The sequence below is a fragment of the Lemur catta genome, chromosome 2, assembly GCF_020740605.2.
Source record: "Lemur catta isolate mLemCat1 chromosome 2, mLemCat1.pri, whole genome shotgun sequence".
In the NCBI taxonomy this organism is placed as follows: Eukaryota; Metazoa; Chordata; class Mammalia; order Primates; family Lemuridae; genus Lemur; species Lemur catta.
Window position 1 is genome coordinate 56,187,064 of NC_059129.1, and position 24,229 is coordinate 56,211,292.

General features: G+C 35.5%; 1 protein-coding gene across 1 annotated transcript; it reads right to left on the bottom strand.

Moving 5' to 3' along the window:
* Positions 1–23,609: 23,609 nt before the first annotated feature.
* On the bottom strand, positions 23,610–23,972 carry LOC123632089 (peptidyl-prolyl cis-trans isomerase A-like; the record flags this gene model as incomplete). The annotated part of the gene is made up of 1 exon (XM_045542211.1): positions 23,610–23,972. A coding segment is annotated over one exon (363 nt), but the record flags the coding sequence as incomplete, so codon positions are not given.
* Positions 23,973–24,229: the final 257 nt, after the last annotated feature.

The following is a 24,229-nucleotide window of genomic DNA, read 5'->3' on the forward strand; positions in this document are numbered from 1 at the left end:
TTAGCAATGGGGTTTTTTTTTAATTGTTGCTTTTTTCTTTTAATTCTCTGACATTTGCATCAAGCTGTGCTTTAGAATTGAATTTAGTTTTATTTCCTTCCAAGGTATTTTTTTGTGGAATATCAACGATGCTTTATAAAATACAGAAGAAAAGACTTCCCGAGGGAATTGACTATTATTTTAAACTTATCTAAGAAAGAAACAAGAGACCAAAACCACTTATTTAAGTGGAAAAATATTTCTTATTTGGTGCTTCTTGGAATATACCCATGATCTTTTAGCTAAAGTTAAATTCAGTGGCTGAATATCCTCTGTGACCTTTTAAACTTTCCTTCTCTAGCTCTTGCTCTTGTTTTATCTGAGCCACATGTTTTAATTTCTCTCAAGGTTCCTAGCACCCTGCTCTCCTCTATTTTTATCCCTACTCCCACAGTTTTCCTCTCATTTCTAAATATGGGTGATCTCTAGCCCTGACCTAAATTCTAGCTTTACATATCAAAACGTGGCTACCATATATTGTTATTGAAAATCTTGAAGTAAAAAAGTCCAAAACTTGATGCTTAATGTTTTCTTTTTTATGATTGTGTACATTGGTAAAGAATGAGATAAATCTCTAGAAAGGATGCCTGCTCAAATAAATAAATATTCCTGTTCATTGACTCCTTTGCAGGAAGCCAGTTCAAGTGCAGATTTTAAGATGAAGCATATAGTTCACTTCTAAAGAAGTAAAATCAGTCCTCACTTAACATCATTGATAGGTTCTTGAAAACTGCAACTTTAAGCAACATGTCATATAACCAAACCGATTTTTCTTCTCATCGACCCTATAATAAAATAACATTCAAAGAAACAACATTATTCGAGGACCTGCTATATGTCATTTTGCTCAGGTGCAATTTCTAAGAACCTATGGACATTAAGTGAGGACTTACTATACATCAATAAATATTAATTTATTATCATGCTCTCATGCTTGTAATTGTTTTTATTGTGGTCAAAACACACAACATAGAATGCACCATCTTAACAATTTTTAGGTGTGCAGTATAGTAGTATTAACTATATGCACATTGTTGTGCAACAGATCTCTAGAACGTTTTTGTCTTGCAAAACTGAAACTCTATATTTACTAAAGAGTAAATGCCTTTCTTCCCTCTAGCCCCCAGTCGCTGACATTTACCATTCTACTTTGTTCCTAGGAGCTAAACTATTTTAGACCTCATATAAGAGAAATCATGAAATAATTGTATTATTGTGACTATTCTATTTTATTTAGCATAATATCTTCAAGTTTCATCCATGTTGTAACATTTGACTGGGTTTCCTTCTTTTCTAAAGTTGCATAATATTCCATTGTATGAACATATGACATTTTCTTTATCCATTGATCTGTTGATGGACATTTAGGTTGTCTCCACCTGTTGGCTATCGTGAATGATGCTGTGATGACCATGGGCGTGCAAGTATCTTTTTGAGATCCTGTTTTCAATTATTTTAAATATATGCTCAAAAGTTAGATTTCTGGATCACATGGTAATTCTATTTTAAAATTTTTGAGGCAATGCAATACTGTTTTCTGTAGTGGAAAACAGTGTAGAAGGAATCCAATTTCTCCACATCCTCACCAGCAGTTACTATTTTGTGTATTTTTTTTTTTTTTTTTTTTTTTGAGACAGAGTCTCGCTTTGTTGCCCAGGCTAGAATGAGTGCCGTGGCGTCAGCCTAGCTCACAGCAACCTCAGACTCCTCGGCTTAAGTGATCCTACTGCCTCAGTCTCCCCAGTAGCTGGGACTACAGGCATGCACCACTATGCCCAGCTAATTTTTTCTATATAGATTTTTAGTTGGCCATATAATTTCTTTCTATTTTTGGTAGAGACGGGGGTCTCGCTCTTGCTCAGGCTAGTCTCGAACTCCTGACCTCAAGCAATCCACCTGCCTCGGCCTCCCAGAGTGCTAGGATTACAGGCGTGAGCCACCGCACCCGGCCTATTTTGTGTATTTTTGATAGTTGCCAGCCTAATGGATGTGAAGTGATACTGCATTGTAGTTTTGATTTGCATTTCCCTAATGATCTGTGATGTTGAGTATCTTTTCATATGTTTACTGGCCATTTGTATATTTTCTTTGGAAAAATATTTATTCAAGTCCTTTGCCCATTTTAAATTGGATGTTTTTGTTGTTGAGTTGTAGGAGTTTATATAATCTGGATATTAACCATTTATCAGATACATGGTTTGCAACATTTTCTCCCATTCTATGGCTTGATTTTACTCTATTGTTTCCTTTGCTATACAGCAATTTTTAAGTTTGATGTAGTGCCATTTGTTTATTTTCACTTTTGTTGCCTGTGCTTGTGGTGTCTGAGAAATCATTGCCAAATCCGATTTTATGAATCTTCCCTCCTATGTGTCCTTCTAGTAGTTTTACAGTTTCAAATCTTATGCTTAGGTGTTTAGCCATTTTTTAGTTGTTTAACTTTTAACTGACATAATAATTGTACATATTTATGGGGTACAATGTATGATGACTTTAGCTAATAATCCATTTTGAATTAATTTTTTTTGCTTGTGGTATAAGGTAAAGTCCAACTTCATTCTTTTGCATGTGGATATCATATTATCCTAACACTATTTGTTGAAGACGTTATCCTTTCCCCATCGTATCTCCTTGGCACCTTTGTTGAAGATCATTTGTTTATTTTCTTGGTTTGTGTGTGCTGCTATGAAAAATACCTGAGACTGAGCAATTTATAAAAACAGAAATGTATTTCCTCACTTTTCTGGAGGCTGAGAAGTTCAAAATCAAGACATCAACAAGTTTGGTGTCTTGTGAAGGTTCATTCCTCACAGATGGCATGTAGGTGGCCTCACATGGCACAAAGGGAAAAAGAGAATGAACGCTGTGTTCTTGCATGGCAAAGGAAGGGAAGAGAAGGAACCCACTCCCTCAAGCCCTTTTATGAAATCCCTAATCCCATCCTGGAGGCTCTGCCCTCATGACTCAATCACCTCCTAAAGGACCCATTTCATAATATTATCACGTTGGTGATTAAATTTCAGCACATGAATTTTGGGAGATACATTCAGACCATAGCAACTATGTATGAGAGAGTTTATTTCCAGATTTTCTATTCTGTTCCATTGGTGTGCATGTCTGTTTTTATGCCAAGGCTGTACGTGTTTTGAGTAAAGTCGCTTTGTAACATGTTTTAAAATCTGGAAATGTGAGGTTTACAGCTTAGCTTTTCATTCTCAAGATTGTTGTTACTATTTGGGGTCCTTTGAGGTTCTGTATGAATTTCAGGATAGTTCTTTAAAAATTTCTTTAACAATATCATTGGGATTTTGATAGAGATTGCATTGGATTTGTATATAACTTTTGGTATTATGGACATTTTAATAATAAGCCTTCAAATCAATGAACACAGGATATCTTTCCATTTATTTTTATTCATTTTTATCATTGTTAACTTTTTTCAGCTATGTTTTGTAGTTTTCAGTATATAAATTGTTTGCCTACTTGGTTATGTTTATTTCTAAGTATTTTTTTGGTAGCTATTATAAATGGAACTGTTTATTTAATGTCTCTTCAGATTGTCCACTGTTAAAACTGATTATTGCATGTTCAATTTACATATTGAAACTCTGCTAAATTTATTTAATTCTAAAATATTTGTGAAATTTTAAGGTTTTCTATAAAAAAGATCATTTTTATGCAGAGATAATTTCACTTTTTCCTTTCCTATTTATTTATTTATTTATTGCCTGATCACTCTAGCAAAGACTCTAGTACCATGTTGCATAGAAGTAGGCATCGTTGGTTTGTTCCTGATCTTAGTGAAAAAGCTTTCAGTTTTTTAACATTGAGGAGGATGTTAGATGTAGGATTTTTATATATATGGCCTATATTATATTGAGGTAATTTCTATTTCTAGTTTGTTGATTTTTTTTTATCATGGAAGTGTGTTGAATTCTGTCAAATTCTTTTTCTTTATCAATTAAGAAGGTTATGTGACTTATCTTTATTTTGTTAATGTAGCGTATTACAATGATTTTTGCATATGTTTAATGGTCCTTGCATCTCAAGGATAAATCTCACTTGGTCATACCATGATGTATTATCCTTTTAATGTGGTGTTGTTTTTAGTTTGTTATTATTTTTTTTGAGTATTTTTTTCATCAATATTCATCAGGGATATTGGTCTATAGTTTCCTTATCTTGTGTCTTTGTCTGATTTTTGGCATCACTGTAATGCTGGCCTCAAAGAATTAATCCATTCTATCCTGAATTAAGTGTTCCCTCCTTTTCAATTTTTTGGAAGACTTTGAGAAATATTTGTGTTAATTTTTTAAATATTTGGTAGAATTCTCCAGTGAAGCCATCTGGTATGGGCTTTTCTTTGTTGGGAGGTTTTCGATTACTGATTCGATCCCTTTATTAGTTAAAGGTCTGTTTAGATTATTTCTTCATGTTTCAGCCTTAGTAGATTGTATGTTTCTAGAAATATATCTCTTTCTTCTAGGTTATTTAATTTGTTGACATGTAATTGTTCATAGTAGAGTTTTATGATTATTTTTATTTCTATGGCACCAGTTTAATGCCTTCTCTTTCATTTCTGATTTTTGTTATTTGAATCTTTCCTCTTTTTTTCTCTTAGTCTAGCTAAGGATCCCATGCTTTTATTTTTAAAAAGATAACTCTTTTCTTTTTCTTCTTTCATGTCTTTTTTTTAATCACTAAAATAGTCATGTTAAATAATATGCTATATATATACATGTGAGATTTTAATAGTAGAACAGAATTCAGAAGATACTAGATTAGGATATCGTCTTAATCTGCTCAGGGGCCATAAACCATAGACCCCATGGCTTAAACACCTGAAATTTATTTTTTCACAGCTCTGGAGGCTAAAGGTCCCAGATTAAGGTCTGACAGGGTCAGTTTCTGGTGAAAGCCTCTTCCTGGCTTATAGTTGGTCACTTTCTTACTGTGTCTTCACATGGCAGAGAAAGGGAGAGGGAGACGGAGAGAGGAAGGGAAATAGAATCTTCTCTTATCAGGATACTATTCCTATCACATTAGAGCTCCACCCCATGACCCCATTAACCTTAATTACCTCCCTGAAGGCCCTATCTCCAAATACATTCACAGTGGAAGTTAAGACTTCAATGTATGAATTTTGTGGGGACACAATTTGGTACATAGAGAAGGAAGGGAAATATTTTCTCATTTAGTGCAAAATGGTTTTGGAACATTCTTTTACCAAGAAGTGGATACTAACAACAAATATATAAATGTTTTTTAATTCCAAAATAAATTTTTCTGATTTTTCCATTTCTGCTAGTGGCCCTTACAGGAAATCACTTGTTCGAAAGGGCAGAAATCCATTCAAATTAGCTGAAAAATAAAAGAAACAGGGAATCTATGGAATTATAGTATAGGAAGTACAGATCTCATTAGTCTTCAATGCTCTCACGTCTTTCTTTAACTGTTTGGTCTGATCTAAATTTTTAAATCATATGTATTTAAAGTGTATACCACATGATGCTGTTATGCACATATTTATATAGTGAAATTATTACTACAGTCAAGCCAAATAATATATCCATCATCACACTTAGTTACCTTTTTTGTTGTAAGAGCACCTAAAAATCTACTCTCTTAGAAAATTTCTGATATATAATACAATATTATTAAGTATAGTTCTCATGCTGCACTTTAGATCTCTAGATGTATTCATTCTATATAAAAATGTAGGATTAGCCTCATCATCTTCTTCCAGGACCTGTAGGGCTATGTACATTTCCTCATCGGTCATGCCTTTTCTTCCACCAGTCTGCAAAGCTTTCCGAAATCACTCTGCCTAGTCACCTCCAATCTGTCCTTCAGATCTTAAACTCAATAGTCCTTCTTCAGGCAAGTCTGTCCTAAGCCCACAAATTAAATCAATTCCCTAATCTATTAAACTGTTATTTTTCTAATAATAGAAAATTGTATAAAATTGTATTTTATACCTTTTGACTTACATCTGCCCATCCCGCCCATAATCACTATACTCCTGAATATAACTCATACTAAATATTAACTTAATGGGAAAAAAATCCGTTTTAGGCATGTGCTCAACTCAGTAATATTTGAGAGAGTTTCATAAAACCAAAACAACAATATGCAATAGGCATGCAGTCATATTGCTCTAGGGAAAAAATGTTTTCTTTTAAAGTTTATTTTTCTCTTAGATTATCTAATGCAGAGATGGAGTGAAAAAAATGGCATCACATCTGGGAACTGCCTCAGTGCTTCAAGATCTCTTTTCAAATGTCCTCTCTCTAATGAAGTGATATAATTTCTCTCTGCTTAGAAAATCACATCCAGCAGACTATTTATTTTATTTGAATATGGGAGATTTATATACACATATAATTCCTTCTGTCTTAGCATTTGCCATGAATCTGTATGTTCCCAAGTGATTACTTAGATATGGTACTTCCTCCTAATGAAACAAGATAAACACTTTGTTCTTCTTTTAAAAACCATTTCAGAGTCTAAAATCATAAAATCCAACTTCACCAAATTTCAAACATAAAACGATTTTGATTATTTATGACCACATTTTGGATTGTCAAACTCAGTTATTTTATTAACACTCAAAAACATACTTTCAAGAAAAATAGGAAAAAGAATTAAAAAACTTATTATTTAAAAGTCACTGAAAGCATCAAGAATTAGATCAGGTTTTAGAGTGTCAATACTTTATAACCTGAATTAATGGCATACATGTGTTTGCTTCCATGAAAAAGGATGGGAAAAGGGAATAATGTACAAAAACTATAAATATAAATATCATTTAAGTGCATGTCCCACTCAATACAATAGCCCTTAAACTGGCCTTAAATTCAGGCAGAAGCCTCTAGTTAATAACATTCAATTTTAAAAATTGAATCTAAAGTAAAGATAATTTTGAATTATTGGGAAACATGCAATTCTTAAGAATGTTTAAAACAGTCTTGCTCAATCTCATTTTTGGACTCCTCACTCAGTTTATATTATTTTCTCCTTCTAATCTAGCCTTTATTTATATTACAACTCAGGACAGTCAGAGAGCTACTAGCAGAATTAAGTCTTCATATTGTGTAGTATATAAGATTTGTTCAGAGCACACTATATAGGCTGCCATTTTTTGTTTTGTTTCATTTTTTTCATGTATTTTCTTATTCATTCAACCAGATTTGTGTCAATAATGAGGTCATCAAAGCAGACATGGACCAGTAGCATAGGAAGGGAAAGGGCAAAGAGATATTAAGCAAATTATCTCACAAATTCATAAAACAGAAGTGTGATAAGTACTATGATTAGAAAAATAACAGTTTAATAGTTTAGGAAATTGATTTAATTTGTGGGCTTAGGACAGACTTGCCTGAAGAAGGACTATTGGGTTTAAGATCTGAAGGACAGATTGGAGGTGACTAGGCAGAGTGATTTTGCAAACCTTTGCAGACTGGTGGAAGAAAAGGCATGACCGATGAGTAAATGTACGTAGCACTACAGGTCCTGGAAGAAGATGATGTCGAGAAGGAACGCAGGGTGGGAAAGAACAAAGGCTTTCAGTCGTTTCAAAACTTTGTACATTATATTAATGAAAGTCTTTGTAAGGATTTGAGGAGTGAGGGATAATAAGATCTTCATTTTCAAAAGATCTTTCTGTCTTTTCTATGGAAAATGGCTAGTTGTAGCGTAGATGGAAAGGACAGCGAGCGGTGAGCAGGCTGTTGCGGGACAGTAGAAGCATTGTCATTGTCGATGCAAAGGAGATCACAGCTTAAAAAGATTTCAGAGACAAAATAAAAAGCATTTGAAGAGTTGTTTTTGTGTGGAGTGAAACAACCCATTTCAAGGCTGATTGCTATGGTTCCACCTTGCAAACGAGATGGACTATTCTCCCACATGCTGAGATAGAGTTACCCTGGATAAGAAGCAGTTTTGAAGGAAAGATGATGTATTCCCCTTTGTGCTTGCTGAGTTTGAATTTTCTTTAGGGCATTCCACGTGGACCTGGTGAGTAGGTGATTGGGTGTATGGGTGTGGACTCAAATGAAAGGTCCTGTTTAACGATAAAGGTTTGAGAATCATAGATTGTCCAAGGACCTTTGGGTGAGGAGTTGGCAGAGAGAGCACTAAGGCAAAGAATAGAGGGTCTGGAAAGAACTTTGAGAAGTTTGTGTACACAATACAAGTAAAGGAGTCTAAGAAAAGCACAGGGGCTCTAGACTGATGCTTATGTTTTTCTAACCTTGAAGCTTTTGTCATCTTTTTTTGTTGTTGTTTTTATTGACTGAATCAGTGACTGCTACATTTCCTTCTCCAACACCCCTTAATCATTCTGTCTACTCTTGTTCAGAGATCTAAAGGTCTAACACCTTCATGCTTTCTGCATAGTAGGAGGGTTAGGTGGTCTCCTATGCTGTATTATTTCAGGGCTTGCAAGAATGTCTGTGTTCACAAAATTTGCTGGTAAACACAATTCCAAAATCATTCATTTGTCTTTTAGCTAAGGACTTTTTCATTCTTTGTTAATATGAAAAATTCATTGACATTGTAACTTTTTAATGAGCAATCATTTATTTACGTCTTAATTGCAATGTTTATCTATAAAATTGTTTCCTGAGACTGTCTCATAATTGATATTTTTTTTTATTTTTATGATTTCATTGTTAAAGAGGACAGATTAAAGAGCAAATGCAGCATGTGAGACACATACTTATTAATCAATTTTCTTTGTTAATTTCTCCCTGGGGCTTAATTTCTCCCTAGATCTTTGTGAAATTCTCCCTGGATGTTTACATTTTAAAAGAATATGAAATCATTTTAAATCAAAAGAATACAAGCTCTAATGTGAACTATGCCTTGTGGTTATCTTTTTGGAAAGAAGTGGAAGAATCCTCTTAGAAATAGTAAAATTTTATCAGCTGTCACCTAGCCCACTAATATTGTTAAGCAAATTTCCATTTAAAACCAAATGGTAGATTTTCTCTGCAAAATCTGTTTGAAAATCTTAGTACTATCATTCACATTTTCTCTTTTCTATCGTCTTTGAATAAACTTTTATAATTTAATTTTTATTTTTCCAAAATGGTACTCAACAGAATTGTGGTATGTCATTAGTACAAACTTATAAGGCTTTGGACCGAAGAAATTGAAATACTTTAAAATAAATAAAAACTAAATTTCCCTTGAGTTCTCAGTTCCACCCTCTATGTCTCATCTCCATCCTCCCTGGTTCTCCTAATTTAACTTAAGCATCATTAAGACAATTATTTATGCAACTATCCTCCTTGGAACTTTTATTCTTTTCTTGAAATGCTTTCAGCAGCTCCAGTAAATGCTTTGTGTTTCTGTTTAGACTTTTTTCATCTGTTTGAAAACTTCCTAATATACTATGAAAGACAGATGAGAAAATTCAAGGCCAGAGGGGAGTGAGGGAAGTTAAAAAGAAGTGAACTTTCCTTTAGTGTTGTGGGATGGATCAAGTGGCTGCCTACGATTCTGACTTTTTATATTTTTATTTCAGGAATGTATCTAGTCGTTAAGATCATATAATGATTTTTGTCCAGTAACATATTTAATAAATCCACACCTACAGCTGTCTTTCACAGAGTGGATACCAAAATCACCAATAGCCTCTGGGAACAAAGTATATAAGGAGAGGCAAGTGTTCAGAAGGCATGTGCTGAAATTCATGTTAATCTACATGGATGTATGAGAGACCAAATTAAAAGTGATCTGTTTTACAAATATGGCAACTTAGACCCTTTAATGTCACTTCTCCTTTACCCTCTGCGTTTGCTTGGATTCTTTCTTTTTATAATAATCTCATATATGCATTAATTCCACTAGCACCATGGCTTTCATTATAATATACTATTCTTTTGCATGTATGGGGCCCTTATTGTTAAGGTTTATTGAGTTTGGAGGGGGATAGAAGGGGAAATCTGGAGGATAGGACAGGAAGCAATTTTTTAAGGTTTAGAAAAGGAGATTCTCACATCTAATGGATTAGTTTGAGAGACTCCTCTTGAACAATACTCAGTTGCCTAGAACACACATGGTAGGTCCACTCCTGAGGAATGTTGGAAATAGTGTCAGGCTGAAAATTGGAGTCTAAGTTTCTCATGTACTTGCTGTACCTTTTACCTTCCTCTCCTGAATTACTATGCAATACCCATATTAGTTACCTGCATTAGTTATCCCTTGCTATGGAACAAATTACCCTCCACCAAATAGTTGCTTAACAATAAATATTTATTATTTCACATAGTTTTGTGGGTCAGAGGTCATAAAGCTGGGTGGTTCTGGCCTGATGTCTCTCATAACCTTGCAGATAAGAAGTCAGACAGGGCTATGGTCATCTGAGGGCTTGACTGAGGCTAAAGGACCCACTTTCAAGGTGGCTCATTGGCTCATGGCTAGCACATGGATGCTGACTTTTGGCAGGAGGCCTTAGTTCCTTGCCACACGGACTTCTCCATAGGGTTGCTTGAGTGCTGTCATGACATAACAGGTGACTTCCGGCAGAGATGATGAATCCAGGAGAAGCAAGAGGAAGTTGTCCTGTCTTTCATTACCTAGCTTGAAAGCTACACTCCTTCATTTCTGCTAAATCCTGTTACTTACTTACACGGGCAAGCTCATGGGGAAGGGTATAATACAAGGACATGAATATCAGTATATTTGCTGAATTCCCAAGTTGCATCAGGTGGGAAGCAAATCAGAATGATAGTCCCTTAAAAACAAGAGAGATTCCTATAATCTCAAGGTGCTTAATAGACAAAACCTTCCAGAGATGGGAATCAGTACAGGGCCATTATGGAGGCCGGCTACCACTACATCTCATCAAAAGAATTCTTAGAAGTCCACAGAGTGCCCCTTAAAAATCATCGCTCTTGGTCAATTCTAAAATTGTTATGGCTCTTAGTAAGAATGAAGAAGGAACAAGATAATTTTTCCTCTTTGGACCTTGTTACATTTTTCTAAGAACAAGGCTTTATAATAATTTTAAGCAAGGCAAAAAACACTTACTGTTTCCTTTTAGTGGCAATGTTTTCCATTTTCTGTCATTCTTCATACTTTTTTGAGTGTGCTCAGATGTTTCTTTTGCCTTGTGGTTTGACTAGAACTCCGCCTTGCACCCTAATATTTGTCTTAACAAAATTTATCTTTTCTTACTCATGCATCTATTTAATACCCCTTTTCTTAAATTTCTCAGTGTCAGCTGATCTTAGTTTGCTAAAATGACGAGCTATTTAGTCAAAAAAATTATTTAAAAAGTTATGTATGATGTCCAAGCTACTTTTTTGGTATTTTAATGTTTAGAGAATGTTCATTGTCTTAATGTACTGATTTTTGAGATGTGGAATTTTTTTTGCAGAATTAGAGTCAATTGAGGACCGTTTAGATATTGGTCACTACACCACAGACTTCTGTTTTGGAGTAGGATGGAGTAGTTTGTGGCATGTCAATGCTTTCTTTGAAGTTTAAAAGAAACTCTAAGAAACCAAAATAAACTAAAAGCGTTGCATTTTCAAAAGTATCAAGAGTTGCAGAAGCAAAGAGGACTAGAGGTACTAAAATTCCAGAGAGAGGAGATCTTTCAGAATTGAACTGAAAATCTGCACCTGCTTCTGCTTTGGAGGCCTTTGCCAGTTTTTATCGCGAGCTATCGTCTGGGAATCTAGGCTTGTGGGAGCAGAGGATCATTGATGGGGAACAGAGAGAGACAACAGATAACACAGTAGCAGTCACATCAGACTGAAGTTACCAAAAACCCCCACAACCTCCCCGCCGCCAAACAAAACAAAACAAAACCTGGAGATTCAAGGAATCTCAACACTTGGCTGGTTTACTTTTCAATATATTTGCTGAATTCCTAAGCTGTATCTTCCTATAGTCCCAAGGTGCTTAATAGACAAAATCTTCCAGAGGCAGAGGCCCTAAGAAAACAAAAGGCAAGAATTGAAAGCCCTTAAAGGAGTGATGAATTGAGACTGATTAGCTGCCACTTTTTCTACAGGAATGTACCCATCTGGATGCATCCGAAAATTTTCTGAATTTAGTGAAAAACATAATCCTACACATTCAATAAACTTAGCAAACCACAAACTGGATAATTTCTTAGAAAAATCATACCTAGGCACATCATGATAAAAACTGCTTAAAACCAAAGACAATGAGAAAATCACAAATTCATTTGGGGCAAGGGAGGGGACTCCACATAAATATTTACCAGTCTTTACCTATACCCCAGCCCAGCTTTGCTTCAACTTCTCTTTTTGCATGCTCTCCTAGTGCCACTGGTACTATTGGGAGCGTTAAGAGTCCCTCCAAATTTAATGCATCACTGTGTGTGTGTGTGTGTGTGTGTGTGAGAGAGAGAGAGAGAGAGAGAGAGAGAGAGACAGAGCAGGAGAGTGGTGAATTAGGATATATTAAGAGGGAAAAGCCAAAAGTGGTAGGATCTGAGGAATGGAGTTTTTCCAACATCCTTATTATCATTTTAAGTCTACCCAGGTGAGGAATGAGTCCATGTTTCTCAGCCTTATTGGAGTAACTTACTTCTTTGAAATCTTATATAAACAATGCACAAAAAGAAAATCTTCAGCATTTTGGAGGAAAAGAGCATGCTACCTTTGAAATTAGGAAGGGTCAATGACTTCAAATAATGAATTTTAGTAAAAATTAAATAGAGCATGGCCCTAGAGAAGAGGATACTATAAAAATAGAATCTTCCTTCAGTTAGAGTTACTTCCAACATCAAGTTAAGCTATATAAAACATAGGCCTGCCACTCACAGCACGAATAAGACGAGCATTCTCTCTACAAAGTACAGTTGATGAAGAAATGACAGTGGTGCTATGAAAATTGATTTATGCTAAATGAATATGATCTGTAAAATTTGTTTCTATTTAATCTAAATGATGTTTGTATATATGTGAGTAAGTTTATGGGGGTAAGAAAGACAATATGTAGATGTTGACTTTAAATTCATGTACTTTCTTTAATAAATATAAACAATATGCAGACTTACTTGAGGGATTATTTGCATCATAAGGAATCAAAACTTTGTATTCTACCTTATGAACATTAATAACACAAATAGAATTCTGGGAATAAGAACAATGTTCATTTTGCAAGTTGCAGATTATGATGCTTCGAATAAAGAATGAGGTGATGAGCGAGTCTTCATGTCCTTACCTTACCCTCTGACTGCCATGCAGAATTCACTGTCAAGTGCTCCTGTCAGCTCAAAGATCAGTAAAGTCACCATGACCTATTTTATTCTGGCCTGTGTCCTGCCAGAGTGTGCTTTAATAGTTGGTATCTGGATTATGCTATTTCTAAGAGTCCAGGGACAATCTTACATCTAAACAATTCTGTAACAACTACTGTAAACTTAACTCCTGCCTAAATATTTGTCTACATATTTTCAGATTTGAGCAACAAAATTTAGATCTCCTTAATATCAATCCATAGGATAAGCTTTTATTAAAATTGAGTGTAAGCTTCAACAAAGGTTCTAATTTCTGGGTTCAAGTAATCAGCTATGGTCATCACCTGGACATAAGAGCTCAAGTAAAAGGCAGTACATGGAGTGTTGCCAACCTAGATGAAGTATCCCGTTCCATACTCAATTCCACTGGAAATTCTATACTACTTTTTCCCAGTACATATCAGATTTGGCTCTTGACCCAATCGTTATAAGGTCTAAACAGGCAAAATATCCATCTGGATCTTTAACAGTTATGAGCAAGACAACTCTGTGGCAGACCAAATGCATTCTTTACAGTCACTCTCACCCAAGCAAGGATGATGAGAAATCAGGTTAATTAAGTAATTAATAGAGTACACACAGGTGGATAGAATATGTTAACTGGAAGCCAACCATTAATGATTATAAAATTGAAGAACTAGTCATAATAAAACCTAATTTTATATAATTGGGCTTTCTTATCATTCTAGAATGCTAAAGGCACATCTTTGCCTCCTAGTTTGAAACAAATAGGAGTTAGCACCATTTAAAGTAATTACAGAAGAATATATGTTAAAAGAAAAGATGTTTGCTACAAAATAAATGACCCAACAGAACATTACATAAGGTTGTATTCATTTTATAAGGTTGACATAACAGAATACCACAGATTGCATGGCTTAAACAACAGAAATTCATTTTCTTACAGTTCTGGAATGCCAAGATCAAGATGCCAGTGTGGTTGGTTTCTGGTGCAGCCTCTTTTCCTGGCTTGCAGAAGGCTGCCTTCTTACTATGTCTTCACATGGCCTTACTTCTGCGAGTGCATGCTCCTCTTCATTTTCTTACAGGGACACCACCAGTCCTAATGTATCTGGGCTCCACCCCATGACCTTGTTTAACCTTAATTACCTCCATAAAGACCCTATCCGTAAATACAGTCACATTAGAGGTTAGGGCTTCAACATGTAAATTTTGGAGGAACAAATTCAGTCCATAACAAGGAGATACAAAGTATAATGTAATTGATGTAAAAATTTAAAAACAAAAAATTAAAAATATCTGAAAGGATATTATCAAACTGGAAGGATGTTACTCATATTAGTTAGCTCTAGGTGGTAGGATAAATAATTATGTAATTTCTATAGTATTGTTATTATTTCTCTGTCTCTTTTCCCTAATTTCTCTTAAGTAAACATATATTAGTGGTGTGATTTTAAAATACAGTCTGTTTAGTATATCAGCAAGGCAGTTCTGTGAAAGACCAAATGCATTCTTTATAGTTATTCCCACAGCATTTCATGTTGCATTAACTTACTACATTACACAGATTGGGATTGCAATATAGCAAATTCAAGATCATATTTTCAGGAATAGAAGTTGAGAAACATTATGAATTCTTTTCCAGCATATTATGAGGTAAGTATGGCTCCCATGTTGTTGTAATTACATAGTGCAATGTAGAATGTTTGGGTAGAGAGAAAGGAATCTGGTAGGCAGACATACACTCAAAGATATCATTGATTCTCTATCCTAGCAAACTCATTCTGATTTCACGCTTCCAGTGAAGACTTTCTTCAATATGTAGCCCCAGCATTGTGTGAAAAGAAACCCAATTTTCCCTTGAGGAAGAAGACCAGGAATTGGGTAGAAAGGACCAGGAAGCTGCTGAATTGAGTTGAGTTACACTTTATTAGCATGAAACATTTTACTCATGTATAAGCAGTGATCAAGAATACATAAGCCTTTGGGATTCCTGGAGCAAATGGTGGGTGTGGTTTTAGTTCTTAGAGGAATCTCCAGGCTGTTTTCCATAGAGGACTAATTTGCAGTCCCACCAACAATGCATAAGCATTCCTTTTCCTCTGCATCCACACCAGCATCCATTGTTTTTTGACTTTTTAATAGTAGCCATTCTGATATGGGTGAGGTGATATCTTATTGTAGTTTCAATTTGCATTTCCCTGATGATTAGTGATGTTGAGCATTTTTTCATATATTTACTAGCCATTTGTTTATCTTCTTGTGAAAAGCTTCTATTCATGTCTTTTGTCCACTTTTTAATGGGGTTGTTTGTCTTGTTCTTTCTGATTTGTTTGAGTTCTTTGTAGATTCTGGATATTAGCACTTTATTGAATATATAGTTTGAAAATATTTTCTTCCATTCTGTGGGTTGTCTATTTGCTCTGTTGATTATTTCCTTTGCTGTGCAGAAGCTTTTTAACTTAGTCAAGTCACATTTATTTATTTTTGTTGTTCTATAATTGCCTTTGGGGTATTAGTCATAAATTCTTTGTCTAGGTCAATGTCTAGAAGAGTTTTTCCTACTTTTCATCTAGAATTTTTATGGTTTCATACCTTTAAGTCTTTTATCCATCTTGAATTAATTTTTGTGAGTGGTGATAGATAGGGGTCCTGTTTCATTCTTCTGCATGTGGCTATCCAATTTTCCCAGCAACATTTATTGAATAGGCCTTCTTTTCCCCAGTGTATATTGTTGTCTGCTTTGTCAAAGATCAGTTGGCTGTAGGTAGATGGTTTTATAACTGGGTTCTCTGTTCTTTTTAATGCTATTGCTGAATGGGAATATCAGTGACAGGCTATGTCCCAACATAACAGGGTACAAAAAGCCACAGGATACACATGGCATATTCTCAGACTGGGTCTTATTTAGTAAAAGGTTTGGGGAAAATGTACTATAACCCAAAGAAAATATGAGTTTAACCTGAATTAGAATGGAAACTGCTTAAGAAATTTCAAACAAAACCTGAAAGAAATTTTGCTTTCCAGGTAAACATTTTGGCTTATACTATCAGATACCTAATAAATTGTCAAGTCTCTTGTACAATTCGTGGTGGAAATATTTGAGAAGAACTCTATTTCATCCATTTAATGGGTCCCTATACTCCCCAAGGGGACAAATTTGGTTCTTGAGAAGCAGAAAAATCTTAGCTATTATGGTGGATTGTGGCCCTCCAAAAGGGTCAAAATACATAAACAGATATGTAGTGGGCCTGTGTTATTAAAATTCACTGGGTGTAAATAAGAAAAAAATATATAAAAAGTCTCCTTGGCAGGGACAATAATGAAAAAAGGTTGAGAGACACTGTTCAGATCAGTCACTTGTCTTTATTTTCTAGTTGATTTTAAACTTGTTCTTCTATGATAATAAATAGGTTTTGTCCACTACCAATACCACCCATATTTGAAGCTATTAGAGAGAGATCAGTAAGGAAGAATGAAGAAGAAAATAATTGATATTCTTAATATCATTTGTTATTAAGGAAAGGTGGTCACCAAGGAAGGATTGAACTAATAATAAAAGCATGAAGTTTTATTTTCATTGACCACAAAGTGTTTTATTATTATGATTTCTTTACTTATTAATGTTTTCAATGATTAGAAGTTAGACAGAAACAAAAACAAAATCTTTATGGGAAAATATTTAGTTAGACACAATGAAGTTAACATAAATGCAGAGAAATGTATAATCATTGCCCACTGTACAAAGTCATCAATATTTAATATTCAGAGAAATGAAAATGGCTCCATGCTGATGAATATACTTAATTGGGATGCAATATCCATGCCACAGAATTGCTAAACTATTAAATGAAAATAAACCAGAAGGATGCCGGTCTTGGTTCTCAAATCATTTCACCCTTGAATCTACTCCAGCTATTTAGCATAAATGTAGTCAACGATGTTACTTCTTTCCTTGTAGAAAAAATGATGCCATTCGAAGGACTCTAAGATTAATTGCTTAATTCTGTTGGTTTAACATACGCTAGGAGAGTGCCGTGGTCGTTTTGCAGTTTGCAGCCTGATGAAACAAACTGTTTCGACAACCCTTTACAACCTGAGTCAAATGGGGGTTAGAAACAGGCTGTTTTCCAAATCATACCTTGAGAAATTATTTCTCTTCTGAAGACATGATTAATAAGCTTGATATCTGTTTCTTTTATGTAATGATGTCAATGGTTTATTTGCACCCCTTAATTTAATAGTGGGTAATGTATGAGAAGACAGTGCCCTTTATTTGGTCTTTGCTCCCAGGCTGACTCCTACATTTAGCAGTGAATTTTTATGAAATGTTCTATGAAAAGGCTGGGGTCCCACCGTCTTAGTTATGCTCAGGCTGTCACTTTGCAGAAACAGTTGGCTTCTATTGCCCGTGAGGCACCAAATTAATGGCTGCTCAGTCCATTCAGATTACAGATTTCAGGCAGAGAATGCCTCCCTTATTAAAACTTTATTCTCTCTGTCTTCTAGGATAGACTGGCCAGCTCTATTCAGAGTTCAGCTTTCTTGTGTAGAATATTGTTGATAATGGTTATAAGCAACTACTACTACTTCTTCCAACAAGTCTGGGTGACATGTGTCTGCCCTACTATCACAGCAGGCAATTATTTAACCAAATGTTTTATCCTGGAATAACAAGGATCACCAGCTTTCTCAACTACAGTATATGTGTTCTTTCTGTCCACTGCCTAACAAAGTGGCATACATACTTTGTATTTTAAATCATGCTACATGTATGTGGTTGATTGGGAAATTGTAAATTTCTGTTCCAAAACACAAACAAATTTGAACTTAGTACAACAGTGCAAGTTAAAGAAATCTGAGCTGACACTTGAACTTAGAAAAATACTGGCACTTCTAAGTTATTCAAGAGATGAAACAATCATTGTCTGCTTTTTACTGTATAATAAACCTGACATTTGAGCGTTGGCAGGATGAAGTTTTGCTACTAAACTGTAAACTCCGTGAAGAGGATTGTGTCTGCCTTGTCCAATGGTAGAATTTCTGCATCTAATGCAGTGTAATTCAATAAATATTTGTTCAATTAAATTCTATAGAGTGGTGCTGCAGTTCTAAATACTTTAAGAAAGGTTAACAGAACTAATTATTTTAGTCAAATTAGCTTCACCAATTGAAAACTAATTCCCTTTCTAGTTTATAGAATTAAATGAGTTTTTATGCTTTGTGATTTTTCTCTATTAAATTGACAAATTTTAGGGGTCATGTTTTTAACTCCTCCTTCATCCTGTTTCTCCTTATCCCTACTGTCACTCTAAGGATGTAAGCACATCTCATGCTCTTTTTCAAGGAGTCAGTTACTTAGTTTTAACTTCTTATGCAAATGACACATGAATATAATAAAAAATAAAATGATGCAGAAGAGCTTATGATGAAAAGCAACTGTCTTTTGCCCCATCCCTCCTACCTTCATCTTTAGCCCCTAGAAACAACCTCTTTTAACTATTTATATTTTAGTTCTTCTAGAAGTTATCTAGTTGTTGTCTCCAATGCTATCTCCCAAAGTAGATTCCAAATTTCATCCAGAATAACTAAATCAGGAACCATCTTCTTGAGAAATATTTTTATTTTTCTTTCATTTGCTTGGTACTAGGAAAGTGCCTGGCACTTAGCTGGCTCTTAGTAAACATTCATTTAATATATTGAAAAACTATAAAAAAGATTAGCTTAAAAAAGGTGATATTTCTCCCTAAGGCAATACCAATTCCCTTAAGACAGAGAAGGAAAATTAAATCAAAAACAGGTCAGGTGCGGTAGCTCCTGCCTGTAGTCCTAGCACTCTAGGAGGCCGAGGCAGCAAGATCACTTGAGGTAAAGGAGTTGGAGACCAGCCTGAGCAAGAGTGAGACCCTGTCTCTACTAAAAATAGAAAAAAAAAATTAGCCGGGCCACTAAAAATGGAAAAAAATGAGCTGGGCTTCAGGGTGCGCTCCTGTAGTTCCAGCTACTTGGGAGGCTGGGGCAGGAGGATAAGTTGAGCCGAGGAGTTTGAGGTTGCTGTGAGCTAGGCTGATGCCACAGTACTCTATCTCAGTCTCAAAAATGAAAAAAAAAAAAAGCAAAAACAAAAACATTAAGTGTGATTATTTCTCCACTACTATCAATCTCAGCATACTCAGCACAATTTAATGGAATGTAATCTTTTCCCCTCCACAGTGTAATTATGTAACAAGTGACAGGCGTTCCCCATATTATTATATTTTATGCAATGCAGCTGACCTCAGAGATAGTAGCAGCAAGTTCTTTTAACTTCCAAATGTGCCATCCCCCAGATTGTTTGATTTGTATCTACCCCCCTACCCCCAAAATCTTGCCCTTAATTGTATTCAAAAAAACCAATTTCATAACAAAACCATGTCCAAATGCATGTTTTTGTATAGACTTGAAATAGATAAAATGACTTTTTTTTATAGCTCTGTTCTGATTGAGCTAGAAATTTGCTAATCCTTAAATATTACTTCCAGTGTGAACTGATTTCTTCAAAAAGAGGTAGTCAATTTTTCCTCTTGTAGCATTGCTGGTTTTACTTTATCTTGTAATTTACTTTCTCTTTTGCTCTCACCCCATGGACTTTCATTAAAAGGTAGCATTTACTGAGACTGTATCTATTTCACGTGTCCTACATGCTCTATAAACAGATGTGCTCAGAGTATAAAAGAGCTGGATATATTTGAGTACATCCATTAACAGAAGAATGGAAGTGACACATAAGAATACCTATCAATTTTTAAGCAGAGATTGCTATTGAGGATAAGGTGAAGTTCAAGGCAGGAACATTGCATGAGTGTCTCAGAAGATGAGACCAATATCCTTTACATCATTGGTTTGCGGAGAATATATTGTTATTCCTATCCTACCTTTTGTAATATATTTGTGCCTATGTTTGAAAACCCACTATCCCACCATCATGTATTGCTTCCTTAGGAGTGCAGATGGTAGCTTTGAGACTGACAGCCAGAGTCTGGGGGAAGGTCTCTGTCCTGGCCTTGTGGACCATAGGAGACATCAGTTTCTGCTCTGTCAGTTTCCACATTAGGAAGGATCTCTACCAATGGCTCATGCTGATGACAGCACAGCACTTTAAGTATGTTTGGCTACTGCAGCAGGTAACTCTAGTGCTTCAACTCTAAATGTCATAGATCTTTTTCCTATTTTGTAGAGTTTGGGGTCCACAATTAATTGTGTAGATCTCAGTATATAGAATATTGCATGGAGAAGGTAGGATAGCTAAAAAAGAAGCAATGCAGAGTAGAATACATGTATTCAATATTAAATCCCACAGGAAAATTGAGAAAAATGTTAAGACTTGCATTGTAGTCTTCTTTTTTTCCCAACCAATTAGATGACTTTGAGAAATTCACATAACTAGCTGGGCTCACAGAGTCTTCACATGTAAAATGAGTGTGGAAAAGAGTATTCACTAATATTCTTATAGCTCTAAGAAGCTGTGATTTTATAAAGGCTTAGTTTATATAACTCTTTGACGCTGGAAACCAGCAATTCTAATATTTCTTTTAATGGAGTATCTAGGAGATGATTGAAGCCAGCTAGAATTAGTATTGAAACAGTCAATAATAAGTTGATTGAAAAGTATATTGCCTTAATTATGGAGACAGAATGGCTCTGATTTGCTGAAGTAACTTTGGAGACATAGCAAATTAAACGGGACTAGGGCTCTCTCGCTTGCCTATTGCCGTTTTGAACCTCCATGTTCTGGGTAGGTTGAGGCCTTCTCCATCCAAACTGTCGAGAGCTGTGAGGGAAACCATAGCTAGAGCTGGTCAGGGCTGTTAGTCCCCAAATCAGCATTTCCTGTCTCTGAGAGACATGGAAAAGCCACAGGAATGATCTTTCACTCCAACCTCCCTACAGGGGCAGCAAACTTAGGATCTCTCTCTCTATTTATCTACAAACGAGGTTTGCTTGAATGGTTCAGTTTAAATTTGTTTAATTTGAATCTGGGTAGGCAGGGCATAAACTGTGCAGGTCACAATAACCCCTTTCATTGGGGCCTGTTTCCCTCATTTATATTTCTCTTTAGAACTTCATGGCATTTGAGGGTGGGGGGTCAAGAAAGCCATAAAAGCTGGTTGTTAATGGGTTTTTGAGTGTGCTCTTGCTTGGCAGCAATTACTCCTGTGTGAAGGTAACAGATCCTCTGGAATGAAACTATAGTAATTTAACCGATGGCCACACAAACATTGCATAATCACAGTGGCTTAAAATGTACAGTTGTGGAAGTAGACAATTAAAACTAGAATGTATAATGGAATGTACAAGGGAAATTGAATCAATGGCCAACAATAATGTACTTCCTAGACAATCAAATAAGGTATCAAATAAACCTGATACCATAATAGATTCTGGCAACAAGGTCTTACTAAAATTCTCAGTGACTAAACATCACCTTGTATCATTACAAAGGGAAAGCAGGTAAGGAAGGTGGAGGGTTCTACTCTAAGAGGTGAATCTTCCAGTGCACAGAAGCTGTGTAACCCCTCTCTGCCTTCAAAATATTATTTGGAGAGGGTTTCAAATCCTAAAATCTAAAGCCATTTAATTTCAACACAGCTGGGCTAGGGTTCCAAGCATAGGCCTAGCAATTAACACATGAAATTTTTATTTAGTACAGAAAAAAAAAAATCTCCCTGATTTGGTTGAATCTCAAATGTTAATAGTTTTATTTTTCAATCTATTTATTTTCAACTTTCATATCACATCCCAACATGTAAAGGCTTAGGCTGTGAAAAAGCAGAAAACCTTACAAAGAAAAAAAGATATTTTAATGAACAGCCTAATCTTCTCTAGCCCTACCTCCTAAAATGGATTTTTAAGTGACTATGTAATTATAAGTGGAGTCCAAGTCAGAGCAGGAATGTGAAATGCCTGCAAGGAATTGCTCCACATGGGAATATTCTCCAGAAGGATCCAAAGGAAGCACAGCTTCAACTTTTGGAACACTTCAAAAGCAAAGTGATAGTCGATTTTTCTGTGTGTTACTATGGTCTTTCAACTCATCCGCTCCATGTTGTCAAAGGAAAAAGCATCCAGCCCGAACTGATACACCATGAGCTAGAAAAGCTATCAGAAACCAAAAAGCAGCTCAAAGTGTCAGAGAAAATGACAACTCAAGCCACTTGCTGCTTGTAGAATATCTACAACAAAGAAAATATGTTTGAGGCATATTGTAAAATCACTAGCTAGTTTAACATTCCTGGCAAGCCTAAAAAATATAGCTGAGGAAGTGATAATATAAATTAAAAACAAAAACAACAACGAGGTACAGGAAGATGCTTTATATACACTGGCATGATTTTCCTCTTTTTAGCTTTTAAGGGCATTATTGGAAGCTCATATTACTAAAAAATGAATTATTGGTCTTGTTTGGGTTCTAAAGTTTTATTTGAAAAACTGATTTCCTCTGACACTATGGAAGACAATTCTCTGTGGCTACCATTCTATGAATAGATAGGTATAAAAAGAGAAGTGAGATATCTGCACCACAATGAGTGTTAAAAGGATTTCCCAGTGACTAAGTGATGGGTTAAACATAGATTTGTGTCTATGAGATTCATTATTGGTGAAGGTTATCTTTCCCATTTGCTTCCAAATCCACAATTTGACTCCAATCATTGAATCACCATTTTACAGTCGAGGAAACAGAGCAACAAAGTAGACAGAAGGGAAGTTATTTACTCAAGAAGACTTTCTAGCTAACCAGAACCCAAAGTTCTTCATTCCTAGTCTGTCATACTTACATGATGCTATAATATCTCACCAACTTCACTTCACTGAAATAAAATTCATTGAGATTTCTCCAGACAGTATGGAGATAGAATTCTATGATGAGCAAGACAGAGTCCCTGTCCTCAGGAGGACATCAGAATGTGTAGCCAAAAAAAAAAAAAAAACATTCCATTACATGTATTTAAGTTTAAATTTCACCTCTAAACTTAGTAGGAGACTTTGGATAAGTGATTCAACTCTTCTGTACCTTAGTTTCCTTGTCTTGTCTTTAAAAGCAAGGATGCAAATATATTTCTTTTTTCTTTTTTTTTTTTTTATTTAGTTTTTATTTCATAATCATAAACTTAACTCTGCAATCCAGCTAGATGTGGAGGGGAATAAGGAAAACGTGGAGCCCAAAGAACTGCAGCAAGAGCACAAAGATTACAGGATATCGCAAGCAAATGGGGTAGAGGGGTACTCTCCTGAGCTACAGAAGGAATGGTCTGGTGGTTAAGATAAAACATTTAAGTCAAATTTATTAGAGTTGTCCACAGTCAGCAATGGTGATCTTCTTGCTGGTCTTGCCATTCCTGGATCCAAAGTGCTCCATGGCTTCCACAATATTCATGCCCTCTTTCACATTGCCAAAGGCCACATGGTTGCCATCCAACCACTCAGTCTTGGCAGTGCAGATGAAAAACTGGGAACCGTTTGTGTTGGGTCCAGCATTTGCCATGGACAAGATGCCAGGACCTGTATGTTTCAGGATGAAGTTCTCATCATCAAATTTCTCCCCGTAGATAGACTTGCCACCAGTGCCATTATGGTGTGTGAAGTCACCACCCTGGCACACAAACCCTGGAATAATTCTGTGAAAGCAGGAACCCTTATAGCCAGGTGTTTTAAGGATCAGAAATAACACATGTCAGAAATGTTCCACAAGTGTCTGGCACACAGTGACTCTTCAATAAGTGCCCACTCGTATTATTAATTGGAGAGATGACAAGTAGACAGATTCCCTTAAGACTGGAGAGAAGGAAATGAATGCCACAGGAAGGCACACTTAGTGCTATGGGCATTCAACATGTTAAAAAGCAGACTGTAAAAAAATGTTATGCTAAATGCAGATGTTCCTTTTAGAATCAAAGACACTGAAGA